The following is a 21,395-nucleotide window of genomic DNA, read 5'->3' on the forward strand; positions in this document are numbered from 1 at the left end:
CTGTATAATCACATATTGCATTAGATGCATTCCCCAACCTAGAACAAACTTCACAAGGAACTTCAGCAAGTGTTTCAAATTATTTCATTACTACTACAATAACAACATACATTCAAGTAAGGAAGTGGTGGACCCCACTGAGAAGCAGAAGATCCAGGCTGTGGTAGACAAGAGACATGTCAAGGATGGTGGAACAGTGTGGAAAGTGACCCTTCTCAAGTGCATGTGTACAGATAAGGACAGGTGAAGAGAACAACGTTGTGGCAGAAGCTCTCACACCAGAAGGAGGTGCTAATTTGAAGTGCCTGTTTGCCAAGGCACACAACATGACAACAAACCAGAAAAATTACAGCTCTGTGTGCAGGTACAGAGTTACAGTCAAACTAGGAAATGTGGGGGCATAGGAACAATGGATGGATACAAGTTCTTTAGGAAGGACAAGACAGGATGGAGAGATGGGAAATTGCCCTTAAAAGTGAAAGAGTGGGAACACTTTCCCTTAGGATGGCTAATGAGCCAGTTGAGGGAAGTTGTGGTAGAATTGTGGTAGATGTCTGCTGTAAAGATCCTGATAAGGAAGAAGCTGATGATTCTTTCTTTTAACAGCTGGAATTAGCCTCATCTTTGCAAACCCGGATCCTCACTGGGGGATTGACACAGCACAATATCTGCTGGAAGGGCAACACAGCGGGGCAGAGTAATTCCAAGAGATTTCAACACTGTCTCTGCTAACATCCTCACACACAAAATGGTAACTAGACAAGGTGGTCAGACATTTCCACAGCTTGACCAAAGAAGCTGTGAAGAGTTTATTTATCCTTGGAGATATTCAAAGCTCATCTAGACAAGGTGCTGAGCCACCTGCTCTAGCAGATCTCACTTTGAGAAGAGATACAGCACCTGTTCACCTCCAGAACTCCCAGAGAAAAAGATCAATTTTTCTCTGATTTTATGACTATATAGAATGGATTTAGACAAAAAACAGGACTGTCCAAAGGGCTGCTCAAGGCACAGGCAGGACAAACTAACATAGTGCCATGGGCTTGCAGAAAGCCATGCTTCCTGGCTCATGCTACTGAGTACAGTGACCCATGATATGATACAAGATATAAATGGAAGAAAGATCACTATAGCAGACTTCTCTGATGGATACTGTAGAAATGTTAGGTGGTCCTAAAGAAATTATAAATATGCATGGAAGACTCTACCCCACAGACATCATGGCTTCCTTAGCAAGAAGAGTGGAATTTCAGTTATGAGAGAGAGACAAGCATGAGATGCAGACATAAAATTGTGATGTAGCTGAGTCTAAGGGCTGGGCCTATGTGCCCACCCAGAGCACTTGGTCATTAATCTTCATAAATATCAAGGACCTCCCTTGCTAACATCAGCATATATGAGGCAGAGGACTGATCTGAGACAAAGGTGATTGAGCTACCTGCCTTAACAACAAAGCATTTGAATAATTGGCACAGGAGTTTTCCCAGTGGGAATCTCAGACAGTTTCACAGAGTCCTCCAGGTGGTACCTACGATACCTAGGCCAACTGATAAGGCTTACTTATATGCTTCAGTATTTTGATTAACATGATAAATGGAGAATCTCCTTATGTCAGAGGTTCCAGAGGGCAATTTCTGCTGAAGAAATGACCAAACTACACCGAGAAACTCTACTCTAGGCTCTCTGTGCAGATGCAGTAATGATTTTGTATAAAATATTGTACACCCTTAAGATAGTTAAAATAAGTTTTGTTAGGTTTTGTTTGGTTGTGTGCATTAAATTTTTAAGTACACTGTCCAAGGGTGAACCAGTTCCAGCATCTGTGACAACACAAAACAAGCAAAGCACTTTTGCAGAGGTAGAAGGTCAAATTTCTGATGCTTGCTTATACACCTTTTTCACACTGAAGGAAAGAATCATATCCTGGACAAAAAATGACCACACAAACTGAGGCAATAGGAAAACTTAGTTTTATAAAGGCCAGGCACTAATAAATATGTGGTACAGAACTAAAATTATAGTAGTCTAATATAGTAGTATATTATAGTATAGTAGTATATAGAAGTATAGTCAATTAGAGTGGGTTCATCACTATCCAGCTAAAGCAGGCATTTGAGCCACAATTTATCAACTGTTCATATGATTTCTCATTGAGATTCTCTAATGGACAGGGCATTCAAAAGCCAGCACAGGACATTCAAAAGGAAATAATCAAATTTGTTTCTACTTTTAAACACCCCATCTCAAATGGAACAGCAGTATTCTCTTTCTAGTAGCACTCAGAAAGACAGAGCCTTGCAGGTGTTCTGTAGTTATTTACAATTCTTACACTGCCTCTGAAATAGACCTGGCCTTCACAAGTGAAGACATTGAAAAATGTGCCCTCTGCAAGTTCAGCATGGCAATATACACCGTTCCTCATAACTTCTCCAGTAATGCACTCTGTTTAAGAATCACAAATCAAACTTCCCATTCTACTCAATTTACTGTGAAAAATAAAAACAACATGATCATTTCAGACACTGTTTCTGGAACCTGAAAAATGTGTAGGCCCATGAGTGTAATAATAATTACAAATTCTATAAATGTATATTATCTCCATATCCTTCCAGTGACAGCTTACAGTTGGACAAATATTTATTTTACCTGTTTAGATAACTGCTCTTCACAGAGTTGGTAGAGTGTATAGAATTTTTGACTGAGGATTTGGTTGTCTCGGAAACCAGCACTTGCCAGCTTGACTCGCATAATAATGCTACGGTCAGGCACCATCATGGCAACTGTGCGAAACTGAATCTTCAGATTTTCGGGGAGCTCCTGTCGTCCTGCATAGCCAGGGTTCTGAAAATGCAATTTATAAATCCACACAATATATAATGATAGCAGGCTCGGAAGTTTTATCCTTCCTGGTAACCATTCAGCAAATGCAGGAGCACATGCATGATTACAAAGGATAACTTGAGCATGATGTACATGTCAGTGCACAGTTGCCTCAATAGTGCATTTCATGAAGTATGGAGTATCACACATTATTTGGAGATGTCCAAGACTAAAAGATATAGACAGACAGCCACTTACAGATCTTGCTGCAGCTCTTTTTTAAATGGTTACTTCCTCAGAGTCTTGACAGTGTTCTAGTGTTGGAGGTTACTGTCCCCTGTGAGCATTCCCAGACCATTTCAGTGCAAAGCCAGTCAAGCAGTGCAAGCCATTACTGAGTATAATTTAAACAAATGGATCTGACCTTTCTCTGAAGATGTCTAAGTCATTCATATGAGTACTGCATGGCTCAGTTGTGACAACTGTAGTCACTAGCTGTGCAGTGATAACTTCTTTCATCTCTTTCAGCTCTTTCCTGTCTTCCACCTGGCCTTTGTATGGCACTTATTTGCCCTCTTTTTCAAATTATAGTGATAACATTAACACTTTTTCAAAGGTAGGACCCCCTAAAATAAAGACAAAGGCTTCTATTTTGAGTGAGTATTTAGGTAGCTATGGAGGGAGAGATACAAAGGTGATTTTAAGGTATTCTTATACTTTCCTGCTGCTTTGCCTCCTACACTGCTAGAAGCAGTCCACAGGCACCAAAGATAAATCTTCAGGAGGCCAGTGAATCAGAGTGAGGGTGGTTTCCCTCATGCTGTCTTCCAGGATTGAGGTCAAAAACTTATTCACAGGTGGTAAAATAGTGACCAGGCCAGCTACAGTAGGTCTTGCAATGGTTAATTCTGTTTTATTTTGACAGACTTTGACTAAAAATATGAGAGGGTTAAGTTTAATCTCCATCTGTCAAATATTCAACTAAAAAAGTCCTTAAAATACATAGTTAATGAGAAATGCATACCTCAAGATCCAGTTAAAAATATGAACAAGAGAAAATTATATCATAATTATTTTACTAAATTATTGTTCAAGTTTCATTAACTATTTTCTAACAGACAGTGCCAATGTTTCAACAGGGAAATTTCAATAGGAAATGGAATAGAAAAGATTTTTCACAATGATCCCATTTACATGTATTTACAGACATACCATAGTGAGAAATATACCAAATTCTCTGTCCATGTCAACAATGTCACCATCAGTGAAAGTGAATTTAAGTTTCTTCTTTTTCTTACACTGAAGTACGATATATATCTGCTGAGCTGCCACTGATAAAACTGGGAGTTCAATGCGGTTAAATTCATCAAAGCAACCCCACGCACCCGACTGAGCTAAACCTGAGAAAAGCAAAAAGAGAAATATTCTCTTAAAATAGCAGATCAAACAAGAGTAATATATATACAAAATAGAACATGTTCTATAGAACTTTGTGTAATGTGAGAAGAGCAGGGAACATGAACACAGAATAAAATGAGAAGTAAAAACTCAAAATAAGTTGGCCTGTGCATTAATGACACTCAGAAAAAGTATCACCCCTTGAAAGATACATAAACTTCTTTACAAAGAATCCTAAGCTTCTACAGCAACCATTAGACAGAAAGCGTTAATTAATACTGTATATAGTAGCACAAACGTGCATATAGCATGGAAACTCATCTATGCAGGGGATGAAGTTGTCAAAGATGAGCTTGAGAAACACCTAGCTAAATGAAAAGCACAAAACCAAATAGAGACCATTACATTTCTGACAGAGGCATTGTAGCATTTTATAACAATTAATTCACAGGTTAAAAATTACTGGAGATTAACATTTTACTGTTCAAGATAGAGGAAAGAATCTGATGTTACACTTAGAATTGTTACTTGGAACAGACCATGGTGTTCTGGATGGACAGTAGTACCCACAAATATAATGAAATTAATGGCTTTTGGGAGAGTCAAGTATTCCTTCTTCTCTATCGTGCTAACAGGATTGAAATAGGAGAGTCTACGGTGACAGCCTTCCAGAGCAGTAGAGGGAAAGCTACATAATCCTCTGCTCTTTCACACCCCTTTCACAAGAGACAAAGGCTAGTAAGTTTATGCAGGAGCTTCATGGATGCCACCCCTCCCTTCCCAAAGAACACACTGGACAAGTATTTCCAATTGCCTGGGCCCATCCCTAGAACTGTTCTGAAGTGGAGTTTAATTCACTCCCCTGAGTGGTGGAGCTCAGCTTGGCTTAAGCAGTTTGAAGGCAGTACTAAATGCAGAAATAGGGCACATGTCCAAGAAAAGGCATTTGTGTTTGCAATGTTGAATAACCATGCCCAGAGCTCCCCTGAACCCCATACTCTATATGGCAATGCCTATAGGACTGGTAAAATATATCTATGGGTGGTTTATGTGCAATGTCGATTCCTTAAGAGCTTTAGATAGTTCAAGAGAACGTATTCAAAAATCAATAACAATACTATGAAGACATATTCTTTTACTTTGTCTTGTTTTCTTTTGATTTTTTTTCCTTTCTCTTGCCTTTGCTCAGCCTGTTCTTCTCATAATATGCTACTTCTCTTCCCTCTACTTTTCCTTGTCTGATCTTCTCTTTCCCTTTAAGATATTGCCCCAAGTGCCCTTAATGCCACTTTTATGTTTCTTTCCTGACATCCATTTCTTATGTTTTTTCATGCCCATTAACCAATTATTTTAATAATGTTGCATCAATTGGTCTTTTTTACCCATGCAATTTTGGAAGAAAAGAACTAGAGTTGAACCAGGTCAAAATCACTGGTGGTACAACCAAAATTGGCTTCTTAAGGCTTAATTCAGTCAGGGCAATACTGCAGATCTCCCATGAAAATTATCTCAATTCCTTCTGTAATCTTTCCCTAAACTGCTTCTAATTAATTTCTATGATATTATAAGGAAAAAAGATACTCCAAAGTAAAAGAATCTGAAGAGGATGAAAAGTTACATGAGCTTAATTTAAAAAAGTTAAAAGCAAGTGGAATATATATAAATACCACAATGCCATACTGATACACAGATTGAAGTAATTCTATCAAAAGTTACCAAATTTAAAACATTAAATACCCAATCCTACCAATCCCACTGTCTTTGCCATTTGTTCCTTGACTTCACTGGTGTGGCACCAAGTCCTTTAACTGATGTTCCTCTCCTTTTGTGAGGAATATTTGGGTCCTGGATGCCCTCAACAGCCCTTCCTGAGGCTTCTATCCAGACTCTGTCTTCCAGTCCAGGAGTTCCATTGTAGCTCAGGCAGGTCAGAACTGTACTGTGTGCAGGGCTGTGCACAGTCCCACCTCCTCTTATCCTGAATTGCTGAATGAACTTCCTGGAGGAGCCCACAGCTCCACAGAGTTACCCCAGTTCTGCCTCCTGCTGGTTCTGACTAAATCTCCCAGAAAAATCCTGAATCCAGCTGGTCATTTCACATTGATGTCACTGGACTGCTGATGGGAACAAGCTGCCAACAGCCTGCCCTGCTGTGGGATTGTGCCCTGCTGAGTGAAGCCCCTGCCTCTGTGCTGATCTCCCTGAGCTCCTGGTTCATCTTCCCTCATGGAGCTGCCCCATTCTTGCAGCTCCCTGAAACAAACTTATTGCAGAGATTTTTCAAATTCTTTTGTCACCTTTTTAAACATGTGCTATATGACTCCTAGGATCCATCCTACAAAGAAACCAAAAAAGTGATTTTTCCTGCCTTGTTTATTAAACATAAATATCTACTCTTCGGGATAAACAAGGAAAATCTCTAAAGCTGGATAGTTTTTAACTAAGAAACTTAGTTCTTATAATATTGTCTCTTACACTTACTGACTGTATCTTAGAGGTTTTTGAAAGTAATTTCTCTATAGAATGGTGAGGTTCAGTTCTGACCAAATAATGTTTTCTTTGGGAAAGGAAAAAAAAAATCACTTGTTCTGTAATGCCACCTGCTGCATGGAGTTAGGAAACCTCATTCTCAGACAAAGCCAATATCCCACAGCTTTGAATAAACTCAGTTCTTGTGAAACTATTTCATTCTGGTGGTAATGAAAAAGGAAAGAAAATACACATCTATGCTAAAAACACACACAAGCACAGGAACAGCAAGCAAACTCTCTGCTGCAAAACAGCTCAGAGACAATGTAATTTTGTCATATTGTGAATTAAATTCTGTCCCCATGCTGAACATATGATGGTTATCAAATACAGAAATGGAGTAAAAGCAGAAAATAAATGGCAGGACTAAAGAGATCTTTAATTATATCTAAAAAATATGGCAACACCCCTGCCCCAATCACTACAGACATCCTACAAACCTGGTTCTCAAACGATGAAAGATTTTCACAGAATAGCTATTAGCCCCCAGACTATAAAATGCCTATCTGCAATGCAGAGCCATGTGTCCTTACATGTATTTTTCCACATTTTTCCCCAGATTTTACACAGGACTAGAGCTATAGTGATATAATTCAATGGAAATGTCACTGAAACAAAGCTCTGTCTAGCCAAAGCACAATCCAGAAGCAGCAAACTAAAAAGTAATCATTGATCCTAAAAGAATTTACAGAATGCCAGACTTGTGTATTCACCTTCTAAATTAAGATAAATATAAAATCTTACATTAAATATTGCATTAAATACCAAATCACAAAAAGTTACTTCAGGTAAGACTGGAATTGCTTGACTGTAACTATAGAAAAGAGAACCAAAGCAAACACAACTTTTATAGCCACCCACAGGAAACCACAGACAAAAGGTTTTCTGAAGGGTATCCACCAACACTTTTCAGGAACAGTGATCAAGTATTCCTGGTTCGCTATTCATGGCCAATTTCAACACTGAATTTGATATATGGGAAAACTTGAAAATTCATCTTTCCACTTGCATCCCTGGTACTGTCTCAGGTTACCTCTGGTCCACTTCAGAAGACAAGTTGTATCTGAATCTACATTTGGTTCAAATTTGACAAACAAAACTATCAAAGATCAAAGTCCAGGCCTTGAACATATCAACTAAATCATCTGCCTATGAATTTCTTGAGTCACACAGAAAAACAAAGCAGATAGAAACAGGGAAACAGAAAGACCAAACCTCAGCTCTGACCACACCAGAAGAGCTTCAAATCATAATTTTATAGTATACAATATAAGTTATATTAGTTATCTTATCATTTTCTATATTTTTTTTCCTGAAGATGAAATGTCTTGTCTTTACAGAAGTCTGGAAACATGCCTGCAGACAGGACACCACCACCTCTCCCTGCCTCTTTTCTCCTCACTGGTAAACCTGCAAATATCTGATGACTTGACCCACAGCACCAGATAAAGTGAAAAGCTTGGGTTGCAAATTCTGGTGATGAAGCACCAAACCTAGCACAGACATGGAATTCTGAAAAACTTCCCATTGTGAGCACTGAAATATGCAGTGTGTTAATGAGAAGTTTCTTATCAGTCTGCGTGAAAGAGCTTCTACAGCTGAGAAGAAATATCCTTTTTTTCCATTGAAGACCTTATGTGCGGTAAAGAATCTTTATCTGAACTCACTTTGCCCTTTATATTAAATCAAAAAGAGCTCATTTCCTTCCCTAACTTCAATATATCCCCTCTTCAAGAAATTGCACATATTTTAAAGACATAAAAAGGTGATTGCAAGCCAGGCCCTTGCAAGTAGTGACACTAAGCCCAAAACAACTGACTTTAAATGCCCCTTCACAAATGAAAGCATCAATGACTTATGTAAGAACAGAATCTTACTTTTACTGCCAGACACACAACAGCCATATGAATGCTGAAAAACCCACACTATTCAGGCTCTATTCAGCTGAATCTATTACCTAATTCTCAGGCAAGTTCTCAGAGAAGCAAGCTATGATCCCACTTGCAAATTTACTGAAGTAAGCAGTCACAGGCATCGTGGTTGCTTGAGCAGCAATTAGATGAGTTCTATAAATATTTTTTCCGAGCTCATATTGAACACCAGCATGCCATTAAGTGAGGCAGCCAGAGAAGGACACATTACACAGTATGACTTTGCTTCTGAAGCATATGATGACAATACTACATGGAAAATGGTCAGCTTATAGAAAAACAAGAGAAAAAGAAAACTGAGCCCTAAAACTCAACTTGTGCTTTTAGACAGAATTTGTGTCCAGTTTTAATAAAAGAAAGCAACGACAAGCTGCACTACTGCCTCAATCTGAAATGGGAAAGGATAAGTTACCAAAGTGCTCAGGATAAGAAGACAGAAAAAAGCAAGGATACAAACCTAGGTGTCTGAACTGACATGAGTCACAAACAGTTTAATATAAAGAAGTGAAATCACCATGGGGCCAGGAAAAGAGGTGCTTACAGAAAGAGATACAAATATTCTCACAAAAAGAGCAGAGCAGAAGACAACAGTTTGGTGACATCAAAGATGAACCCACTGCAAGGAGGAACAAAAGCTCACATCTCCCTTACAGACTGATGATTGCAGATACAGCAGAAACCCAGCAGATGACTGTGCTTGGCATTATGAGCATACTCAGATATCCCAGGCCTCTTCTGCCTAATACAATGAGCAAAATAAACCTGTGACACTAAAGGTCTGCACACATGATAAGAGATGTGCAAGTAAAACTTGGCCCAAATCTGTGGGAGTTACAAGAGGTGCTTTGAGAAACTTGTGACCTTAACTGAAGGTATTCACATGCATAGGCGGTTCAGTTTCTAGCTCAGAAATGTTCCTCTGCTTAAAAAATCATGGCCAGCTTCACTGGCTTCTTAATTGAAACTAAATATTATCCCCAGATCATATTTTAGCCTTAAGGAGATATCACAACAGTGAAAATTTTGTTTATGATGCCTTGTGTTATAGTTAAAAACCCATCACTCACAGAAAATGGTGGTGTTCTGCGGTCTGTCAGTTGATATATAAACACAGCTATATACAACAAAACAGATCATTATAACAAAATTTGGAATCACTGATTACTGCTTACAAAACTAAATTCAAAATTTTGCTAATCATGAAGAGTTAGCAGAGTTTGACCACTGTGTCGTTTTCCTGGTTTCTAGTTAAATAAGACACTGCAACACTTTGCATATTTCCGTGCCTTGCACAACATCATGAAGCTTCACATTTGATTGTCTTGTTCGACACAAAAATAGCAAATAATAAATATAAATCCCATCCACATGGAAGGGGTAGGATAGAGGCATTAAAAACACTCAAACAATAGAAAGGATTAAAAAGAAAAAAAGAAAATAAGACATAGATGGGAAACACCATTAAAGAATATTCAAACAAAAAAGTACTGGAAAACATGCAGGAAGAAAGAAAGGAAAAATCAAATAAAATCAAATATCAGGTAAAGTTGATGAGTGCCTGGAAATAAGAGGAAACAGAGGTGAAAATGCTTTCCAAATCATTGCTAACTCATTACACTGACGGGGCAAAAACTTACAACTCTAAAAAGAATAAATAAAAGGTATTTTCTTACCTTTATAGATACGACCAAGTCCTCTGTAGTCCATTTGGTCTGAACAATTGAAAACCACAACATACTTTCCCAGGCATTTGCCCATGTCTTTAGTTGTCTCTGTTTTCCCTGTCCCAGCAGGTCCTGCTGGTGCACCACCCATACTCATGCCCAGGGCCTGTGCCAGAGTGATGTAACACCTAAAGACAGGACAAACAGATCTGTGAATCTTTTCCTAACATTAATTACTTGAAGTCCATCAATGCAACCACAACAGATGGATTATCCAGAGCTGAGGAAGGGGGCAGAAATGTATTTCCATGTGGTGAGTCCTCAGTCACCCCCTTGCACACTGTGAAGCTGAGTTACCAGGACCAGCTTTGCTCCACCTCAAGAAAAGCACTCATCCAGCACAGTCATGACTGCAACAGCCCAGGAAATCCACAGTTCAGTTCTAAATGCTGAATACCAAAATACTGTAGCATTGTGATTTTCTCAAACTATCATACACCCTCCATTACAGCCTCATTTTCTCAGCACCCAGAGCCACTGGATTTCTGCCTTTTCCCCCTCCTTCCATGTTGCCAGAGTACTCATGATGGGCTCTCTGATCTGGCAGTAGGACGGCACAGAGGCTGGAAGCACCTCCTGTTCTTGACATTTCCATAGCAGCATGCCAAACCACAGCACTGCTGCCAGTCATGTGAGATCTTTGAACTCCAGGAGGGCAATGGATGAGAGGAGAGATTGCAACGGGCAATGAAGAAAGAGGAGGAATCTGAGTCCTATGACCATCTTCTTCTTCAGCCTCCATCCTGGGTTGAGATCCTCAGGTTTAAGTCTCAGCCTCCCCAGATGATGTGGAGGTTACTGAAGGGTGTAAGGAAGCCTGTTGTTCTAACCTCCAATGCTCCAAAATCACAGCAAACACATTTTAGCACTGTGAAGCTCAATAGCTTTATGATATATGTGGGGAGATAAAATGGGCATTTGAAAAAATCCCAAATGATAGCACCTAGTATGACTTCTTAAGAAACCACAGAATACTCATTCTGATACAATAGCAGTAAGAATGATTTTTCACCTTATTACTCAGTGATCAGTTAAGAGGCCAGAATTTAACACATAAAAATAACATTCCTAACAATTCTCCTACTGAAAACAAAGTAAGGACAAACTGAATATACAGCACAAGTTCTATGCTGACCTTTCACTTCATTTTTGGTGTGTGCCATGACATGGACTGGGTCTGATAGGATGTGTAGGAGCATTCAGTTTTAGTGCCATTATCTTAATGCAATGTACCACCAGCTGTGTGTATTTATCACATGCTTAGGGAATCTCGCTGAACATGAAATCATTAGCCAAACAGGACTTGGCTCCAAGCTGATTAATGGAACAAAGACACCATTACCTGAAAATTTTCAGAAGATCAGACAATTCCATGCAGCAGTATTATAAATATTAAAATGGAGAAAAACCACAACGTGAATAAAATCTGTTGTGTAACATTGCTTAGGCACATTAGTTTCCCATGCTAACATTAGGAAACATCTCTGCTTCAAATACCCTTTCAATGTGTGATAGTGGGTAGATTCCAATCCCTGCAGCTTTGTTTGGCTCTTCCAGGTATGTCCAAAGAGAGATATGCCTACTCTTTCTGTTGATTATTATAGTTTAAACTCATTTAAAAGGCTTGTTTTATTCAATCACGTCATCTTGCGCTCATTTTCAATCTTGTGTGACATGGCATCTTGTAGAATCATAATATATCCTCTGTCCAGTTCCAGTCTAGCTCCTGGCTCTGCACAGGACAAACCCAAAAACCACACCATGTGCCCGAAAGCTTCATCCAAACACCTTTGAACTCTGGCAGGCTTGGTGCCATAATCACTTCCCTGGCTGTATTTTAATTCAGTGAACAAATTTTGAATGAAAACATTTTCTTGAAACTGGGTCTCCTGGTGGGTAAAAATATTTTCAGTGTGTTAGTGCTGTCATTGCCACTAATCAACTACATGTGTACTGCTGGAAACAAACTTCTATCTAACACAGGAACAGTAGGGTGCATAACATAGAATGTGGGAGATGTGTGCTACTTATTAAAAGCCAGGTATCCACATGCAGAGGTCTGGCTATCTTACATAGCTCACAGGGAATAATTTTTGTTCAGAAATAGGCAAAAAATCTGAGTTTTCATTAATAAATAAAATCTAGTAGCATAAAGAATGCTAAGACAATTCCAGCATTAACTCAACATGGGGCTTTGAGCAAAGTGGTCTAGTGGAAAATGTCCCAGTCCAAGGCAAGGGGGTTGAAACTAGATGATCTTTAAAGCCCCTTCCAATCCAAACCATTCTATAATTCTATAAATGGCTGAATAGGCAAAGTATTCAGTCTTAGACATTTGTATCCACATATAAAAGAACAAGCTCTGGCATAGCAAATACATCTGCCTCTGGCCTAGCTGAAGCACCAATCAAGCACTATAGGAAAATAGGCATTTAATGAAGTTTATACTGTGCTGTATAACTAACATCCCAGCAATAAAAACTTCTCCTTGTGACTGCCCTCAGAGTTTTTCTGTCTTTGTATTCCTGCAGTTCTCCATAGGCTTTACTTAAAACCATACTGGCACTAGTTATGCAATGCCATGTCCTGAATTACTGCTTTTTCCTACAGGTTGACTTCAAATTAATCACTTGCTGTAATTCCAAATTCTCATGCAACTACTTGCTCATTGAAAGCAGCAATATATTGGTCTTTAGACTGACTCTGTTTAGGCTGGTGAAATGTATGGGGTTCAGGCATATTTATCTTGAGAACAAGTAAATTTTTTAATGCCCATCACAGCTCGTATAGCTCAAGCAAACACCCAAATTCAACCTGCTTTCAATAGCTGAATATATAAGCACTGGCCTCTACTGTTCACCAGTGATATTGCAGCATTGTAGAGCAACCTAAGTAATTCTGACTCATTAAAAGAATTAAGTCAAAGGAAATATTAATAAATCTTAGCTCCAATACTATGCATTTCATTCCTTTTACAAATACCTGTCAGTTAAGGGAGTTATAACAAGCCTGTCTGTACAGCCTAAGTATTCATTGCAGTAGGGGAACTCCACATCAGTGATTTTGATAATGCATTTATCCAAGTCTTCAAGAAAATAAAATCGAGACTGTTTTTGCCATTCAAAATCAGATGGAGATTTAATGTTCATACGGACCTATTATGGAAAAGAAAAATCATTAATACAGAAATGAATCAGTAACAAATTAATCTTAAATTCCATACAGAAAAAAAAAAAGTCTGCTTAATATAAATTCATGACCTTGAAGAATGAGCACAGAATCTGTCAGGAGTCAAGGCATCCAGAATTAACTTTTCAAACCTGTCTATGACATGCTCTGAACCTTCTGTCAACTTTTATTTTCCTCTGATTTGGGCACAGAGACTAAGAATTGTGTCTTACAGAGATATTGAAAAACAGTCATGGAAAACATAAAAAATGAACAGTACTGGCTGTCCTGCATGATAACTGCACCATTACTCACAGAAATACTAAATTGTGCACAGTATTTGAATGTGTTGTATAGATGAATGAATGCTTGTTTATTTGGGCTGTATTTTCAGTATGAACTTGCTACACACATATTTAGATTTGTGGTAATTAATAGATTCATAATTATTGACACTAGATCTCAAAATCACTGGCCTCTTACAGAAAATATTGCTCTGGTTATTGGCCTTGCAAACACAGTGTAAGGTGAAGTGGAGGCTCTGGAATCTCAGCCACTTCCCTCTCCTTTATCTCAATCACTAAAGGATGTGTTTAGCAGAGAATAGAATAGAATCTTTTAAGAGAGAAGGCTATTATTACATATACCATTTAAAAAGTCTTTCCCCAGTTGTGGACTTTCTCCTGACTTTTTATTTCGTATACAGGACCTACAAATTTAAACAATTTTCCATAATTTTATTATAATATGGTATTAAATCAATTAAGCAAATAATGATGAAGACAAATTTAAAATTATAGGCATAGGATAAAACACCATGCTTATCTTAGAAGCCAGCAGTTTTCTTTCTAGACTTCAGTACTTTTCTTTAATGTTTTCTATTTTCTTTACACATGCACTTGATTTTTATCTTCCTAACATATATGCATAAATTGCATAAAGCAATAAATTGCATAAATGCATAAAGCAATCAGTATTGAATTATTGACCTTTGCATCATTCAAGTCATTTGGAAGTCATTTTACTTGCATTTTTATAATTATGCTTTCATCATTCAACATCGTCATCTAAAGGAAGCCTGATGCAACTCAATTATCAAAAAAACTAAAATATCTGTTTTATCTATTGTTGCTATTCTCTTCAAATTTATGAAGCCTCACTGATTTACCTTTGAATAACTATTACCTTACATCAACACATAGGCTGGATCAGAAATCGCAAGATTGACAGGAATACTAAAGGGAGTTTTTTTACATTTACATTTCAATCAAATAATGCATTTAATCTTCAGATTGAGAGGATAGTTTAATTTTTAAAGTCAAACTCTTTTGCTCACGGTGAATTTGTGCATGACGAATATAAACAACCATTTAAAAACCTGAAGTCTAAACCTATGAACACACTTATATAAAAATTCACTCTTCTCACTGCATCACATATATTAAATCAAACTAAATCTGATATGCTCTATCACAGCAGTAATGTCAGAGCTACTCAAAGATAATAGATTCTAAGATTTGCTTACAATTTTTTTATATGTGCAAGACCTTCCATATAGGAAATCCCTTGATGGTTTTCCAAAACTTACCAAGTCATCAAAGATATCCTTCTGGTGCACATGAATGGTGATTAACGTTTCATATTTTGTCCGCTCCATTCTTGTCAGATTGTGTGTTGCCATGTCAATCAAATCATTTAAAAGTTCCAAGAACTTCTGATTTGTTGTGTGCATTACCTTTTCCACAAGCAAGAATGACCATATTAATACAAACACCATTTGTTCTTCCAATATTTAGAATGTGCATTATTTTTTTTTTAGATTTAAAAATAGCCAGGGTTATAATGTCCATATTCTGCTTTGTATTTTTTAGGCTTGGAATCCTCCAAATTTGGATTTGGAGGCTGCCTTCCATTCATGCATTCTTACCCAACAGAGTACAATAAGGTTATATCTTGATGAACAGGTCACACTGTAAGACTTTATTCCAAGACTCTTGCTCCTTTTACTCTACATTACATTTTCAGCTGACTGCATCCCTGCATATATTCAAAACCATCAGTCAATGATTTTGAGTAGTATATATCAGCTCAAGCTTTAGGGGGAAGAGGAACCTGAAGATCTGTCACGTCCTTTAACCAGAGGAAGGGGGAAACCTACTATAATTTTAGATGCTGATGCTAAAATAATAATTTATTTTGTAGTACCAGATCGGTTACAAAGTTCCATAAATGCTGTCTATACAATACTGACTTACATAAATAGCATCAGCCTCTGCCAGTGATGTTCACAACAAAAAGCACTGAGATTTATGAAAGAGCAGCTCATTTATACTCCATTCCAAATGTGTGACAGAACAATCACACCAGCTTTCTGTAAATACATGCAGAGCCTAAAACTCACTCAGTTTGCTGAGAAAAAATTGATAAAAACACTGTTAAAACTAACAGAGAATTAAAGAAACTCCCCACCCCCCAAACACACACATGCAGTTCAACCCAAAAAACCACAAAAGTTGTTTTCGTGTTAATGCAAAAGAATCTTTATACTTAGTTATTCTACGAACAAGAGGGCACTAAAATCAGGTTTATGGTCTTTTTAAACTTTGAACAATGCAGAAAATTTAGCAGCACATGGTTTTCCCCATGGTCTAAGCCCTTACTTTCATGCAGTATCAAAGTACAGCATAGAATTTGCCCTGCATTTACGGTTATGGTAGGATGTTGCTACTCATTCTTTGCTCAATCTCACTGTCATTAATGGTGGTTTGCAACCCTTTAGCTCACATCCTTTCCTTGTTCTTTCATAGATTCACTGTTAGGAATGACACCTTGGTTTTTAACAGCATCTTATCCATGTGCTTGAGATTAAACCAACACCTCCTGAAACGGATTCTATTCTTCCCCTTTCCTAAAAAAAGAGCTCATCAACAGAAGGATGTAATACATTTGGATATAGTACACCAATGTCCACAAGGCACAATTATTTCCCAAATTTCAGGAGCTCTTATTTCTTTCCTAATTTGGTTTTGTGAAAGTAACATGATAAAATTCCCCATATTCCCAAACTAAGAAACTGTCTCTTCCCAAGATGCTTGTCCTAACAAAACAACAGAGAAAATCACTGGATTAGGAGCAATTCTAAAGCACATGCTGGGGGGATAATGAGGAGGTGTGACTCCTTAACACATTTTTTATTATTCTGTTTTCCTGGTAGTTTATTTGTTATTCTGGGTAATTAACAAGTACTTTCTGCTTTTTCCTACATGTTACCTTTAATTTTTCACAATATGTACTGTTACAAACAATGCTTTTAATAAATCCCCAAAGACTCATTAAATACTACCTTTTTGTCTGTTTTGGTACTGTTCAGTGCCTTCTCTGCATCTCTGGTCCAGATAATTTGAATTCCCAGAAGCCCTATTTGTGCAGGAAACATTGCCTGAAAGTCATACATCTTAAATTCTGAATCGTTAATGGCCATTGACGCCTGTCTAATGATGGTGTGGACTGTTTTCCTAATCCCATTCAGCAGCTGACCTAACCAGAATTCCACATTGCCCTGAAATAAACAAGAAAGTACTTTCAGAGAATCATTTTATGAATAATTCACAAGAAGCAAGAGCTCTATGTGACTTTTTTCACAGCCTTTCATACTCCCATTTCCATATTTGTTATTCTCTAATCTTTAAAAGATTTCTTTCCTCTTTCTGCTCCACTGCCCTTCTAGAGTTATGTGATGGATTTGGCACTTCACAGCAGCACTGCTGAGAAAACAGGTAAAGCAATCGTTACAAACTGACACAAATGTTCTGTCCCTGCTACTCTTCGCTCTTGCTGTTCACATTGGGAGGTTTTCATTCAGTTAGTAAAATAATAACATGATGCAATACTGCTGGCCTCTAAAACATAAATCTATTTAAACAAGACATGAAAAACTGTAATATATACTTTCATTACCTGAGCTAAAACTGGTTCAATAATATTGACCTGTTCTCCTTCTTGAGATTCAAACAATAAAATCTGGTCGTAGTTTTTTTCATTAAATCCCACTCGGTTAACATTGTCAAACAAACTTAACAAATGTGCCTACAATAGAATCAGAAAAAAAAGCCTCCATAAAGTGATCTCATATGGCATTCTTACTTTGTCTTTAAATACTGTATTAGAATACTGTGTAAATCTTTCCATAAGTAAAAGATATTCTCTCAAATAAACAACAAAATCTGCCAAGGTCTTCACTTATTGATCTTGACCATAAGAACACTCTTGCTTTACTACTTGTACCTGAATAGTGTGGGAATCAGATGCTTGACCAAGGATTTCCAGAAGAGCAGGGTCAGATACAAAAAAAAATCTTGGAAATATTAATCGCTTTTTTTCCAAATAGCCGGTCAGTGATTTCTGACAGATTTCCAACTGTTCCAGCAAATGTGGTAGCAGCTGTGCCAAAGTCTCATCTCCAACACAGCACTGCACAATGTTTGATGTTTCATGGGCTCTCTGCATAATTCTCTGCCATGATTTATCAATGTTCTGAAATCTTCGGGCTTCCTGAAGTACATGATAAATGCATTAGCTTTTCCTCATGTTTGCCAAATTCTAAAAATTAAGTAATTCTATCAAACAGGGTAACAGTTTAATATCTCCCTGGCTGTTAAAGTCTTCTTTGGAGGACTTAGGTATGAATATTAATAGTCATGCTTATTATTGACCAGAGTTCAAATTGCAAGAGAAAGAGTACAAATGGAACAGTTCTGGAAATGTCTTACTTCATGTTGGGCACCAAAATTTTCCACATAAAAGGATTCCAACACACATGAGAAAATTCAAAAAGCAGCTTTCTCAGAAATTATAGGCTTCCTAACAGCAATACACAATGTCATGTAAGCTGCTAGTAACAACACTTGATGAACAAAACCAGTATACACAGTCTAAAGCTGCCCCACTTGTACACTACAAGTGTTGTAGGTGAAGACAAATCCTCAAAGATGAAAAATAAATATTTTTATACACTTGCTATATTAACATTAAAAACTTGTTCTTCACCTACAACAAATGAAATGTTAATGGAATCATAAATTATCTAAGAGCTAGAAGAGATCTCAAAAGAAGATCCAAAGCAATTTGTCTGTCACGAGGCACGATCATACCCAAAATATCTCTCTGTCTTGTGTTTAGTGATGCTCAGTGATGGAAATTTAGGAGCCTCTCCCGGCAATTTTTGATACTGGTGACTCTGTTCTAATATCTAAGCTAAATCAGATACTGAAAACAAGGGTTTTTCCTTCCTGTTGAGAACAGCCCTTATATTTTAAAAAACTTATCACTTCTGCACTTTAGTTTTTACTTTTCTTCAAGTCAAACAAGTCTAGTTTGTTGAATCTTTTCTTGTGCCTCATCCTTCCTGGATAGTTCCTCATTCTTGTACCCTTTTCTATGCTCTCTCAAATTTGTCAGTGTGTTTCTTTCACCAAAACCAGATACAGTATTTTAGTTATTGGTTATTGATGTTTATGCATTCTCCCCTTCTTCATTTTGCACACCAGCAAGCTAATACACCTTTTTTAGTAATACTATCAGAGACAATGGCAAAAACCTATCTAAATATATGGCAACTACTGTTTTTCCTCTATCCACAAAGCTCCTTGCCCACTCTAAAAATAAATTAGATTTTTTTTTAAATGTGTTTTGCTCCTAACAAATTCACATTGACTGAACATTATTCATCTTCTTGTTAATTTCCAGATGCTAACAGTTTCTTGTTGCAGTATTCATTACTGCAAAAATTGCAATTAAACTCACTCCTCATTACTCCTCCACCAAGCTGTTCCTTCTCCTTCATCAAAGACAGTCACTACATTGGTTTTTTTCCAGAATATTGGTTCATGTATCTATCATCCTTGGAAGAAGTAGCTTTAGTACCATTTGTTCATCTGCACAAGCTGCTTATTGATTCTCTGATAAGCCCTAACAACATAAATATATCTCATGAACAACAACAAAAAAATTGTAGTTTAAACAATTGAGAAAGCTTTATTTAGCTTACAAAATTAATCTTAATTTTTTATATTGTAAGCTTTAATTATAAAATATGTATCCTGAAATAAATTAATATCTAATAATTTCCCAATAATAATGGCTTTGTTTAGTTACACTGTTAGACTGAACTGTGGTCTGTTAGTATACTGTATGAAAACTCCTCATTAGGAGACACAACAAAAAGGATGATTTTTTTCCCTGCTATTTCCCTCCTGTTCAGATCATTCCTTAGCTCTTGTGCAGCTGCTACCTTGGAAGGTCACCACTGCCTTTTGAAGAGGTTGCAGTGGTTCACACCAATTAGCACATGCACAGCTCCCAGGCCTGGCAGCATCTCTCTGTGGGACTTCATTAAACTGAGCCCTAGCAAGTACAGAATTCAAATGTAAAATCTGTCATTCTATTATTACAGCTTATAGCCTATAAACGAGTGCACAGAGGAAGAAAGGGATATTTGTATATATGGCAAAAGCAATAAATCAGTTTTGTGCCATTAAGTAGTTCTGAGCCCTGTACTAGTTCACTAATATTGCACACTGACAGGAACATTTAAACTTGAATTACAAACAATTGTGTTCCTTTAGGTTTCACCAAGTTGTAAACAATTTAACCAGACAGATCCTAGTTTGGCAAAGCTTCTCCTGAACTGCTCATGCACAGCCCACAAATCTTATGTAAGTTATATGAACTGGCAAATAAACTCTGTGATGTGGCTAATCTCCTGGTACAACATATTACTATCATACATCAATATACCTGAGGTAGCTGTTTTGCAATGTCTCCACCAACAAACACAGCTTCAAGGTAAATCCAGAGGTTCTGTACAGTAATCCAGTTTTCAATTATCTCTGCAGTGTTGGTCAGCTTCTGAACCCACTGTTGTATAGTGGACTTAAACGGTGCATTATACCTGCATGAACATGAGTTAAAGGGAAGAAGAACCTAAGATGGTAATTGTTTACTCTGAGGGTTTATAAGATTTATACAATATGTACATTTATTATGTTTTGTACCTGTTGCTCATCAGTGACCCCAGCATCATGAGGCTATCTTCCACCAAAGCTATTTTCTCTGATATATCTGATCCTTTCAGAAGAAGTTCTCCTCGAGCTTTGAATTGGCCAAAACTGAAAGTATGAGTACTCCATTCACTGATGATGTGCTTCAATTTTGCTTCAATTTCCTTTTCTTTGACAGCACTGATGCAGATATCCTGTGTAAAATTAAAATAGTAATTTACATTCATCTAAGGCTATTGTAAAGCACACTTATAATGACTATTAAAATGTATTGGTTTGATCCAGATCTCAATGTAAGTTCAGGCTAATGAAAATATACATTTAAACACCTCAAAGTTATTATATTTCAAATAAGATTATATTCTAGTACTACTTGTAACAGGTACATGTAATGGGCTATATCTCATCTTCACTACTGCTAGCATCTTACACACACAAAATTCACTGAGTCATTGAATCTGCAGGAAGAATTTTTCTCTCTGTATGTATTAATATTTGAAATCAAATAAACTGACAAAACGGTTTAAAGAAAATAAACACTGCCAATCAAAACCAATAAATATTCTGAGAACAGAGTGTAGACTGACAATGTGCCTGTCTGCTGCTTCTTGAAGACAGTGAGGACGGGACTGTCATAAAGCTGGTTATTGCATCAGAGAGAAAGAGAAAAGGATCAAACACTTAGACTGGATCCCAAAATTCTATTGCAGGTTTAAAGTGTTTCCTGAAGTGTAAGGTGGAACTCTAAACCTTTCATAAGGCTTAAA

The 21,395-nt window shown here is 37.3% G+C and overlaps 1 protein-coding gene across 1 annotated transcript in view; it reads right to left on the reverse strand.

Annotated features, from left to right (window-relative positions):
* Nucleotides 1–21,395, reverse strand: part of LOC131568812 (dynein axonemal heavy chain 5-like) — a 147,605-nt gene that overhangs the window by 88,034 nt on the left and 38,176 nt on the right. The window contains exons 34-43 of the mRNA XM_058820918.1: nt 20,623–20,822; nt 20,366–20,519; nt 17,855–18,121; nt 17,528–17,656; nt 16,914–17,129; nt 15,159–15,305; nt 13,385–13,557; nt 10,352–10,530; nt 4,033–4,220; nt 2,647–2,841 (exon numbers count right to left, since the gene is read on the reverse strand). Coding sequence (XP_058676901.1) covers nt 2,647–2,841; nt 4,033–4,220; nt 10,352–10,530; nt 13,385–13,557; nt 15,159–15,305; nt 16,914–17,129; nt 17,528–17,656; nt 17,855–18,121; nt 20,366–20,519; nt 20,623–20,822 — 1,848 coding nt within the window. The remainder of the gene's footprint in view (nt 1–2,646; nt 2,842–4,032; nt 4,221–10,351; nt 10,531–13,384; nt 13,558–15,158; nt 15,306–16,913; nt 17,130–17,527; nt 17,657–17,854; nt 18,122–20,365; nt 20,520–20,622; nt 20,823–21,395) is intronic.

Source organism: Ammospiza caudacuta, chromosome 1, assembly GCF_027887145.1.
Source record: "Ammospiza caudacuta isolate bAmmCau1 chromosome 1, bAmmCau1.pri, whole genome shotgun sequence".
Classification (NCBI taxonomy): Eukaryota; Metazoa; Chordata; class Aves; order Passeriformes; family Passerellidae; genus Ammospiza; species Ammospiza caudacuta.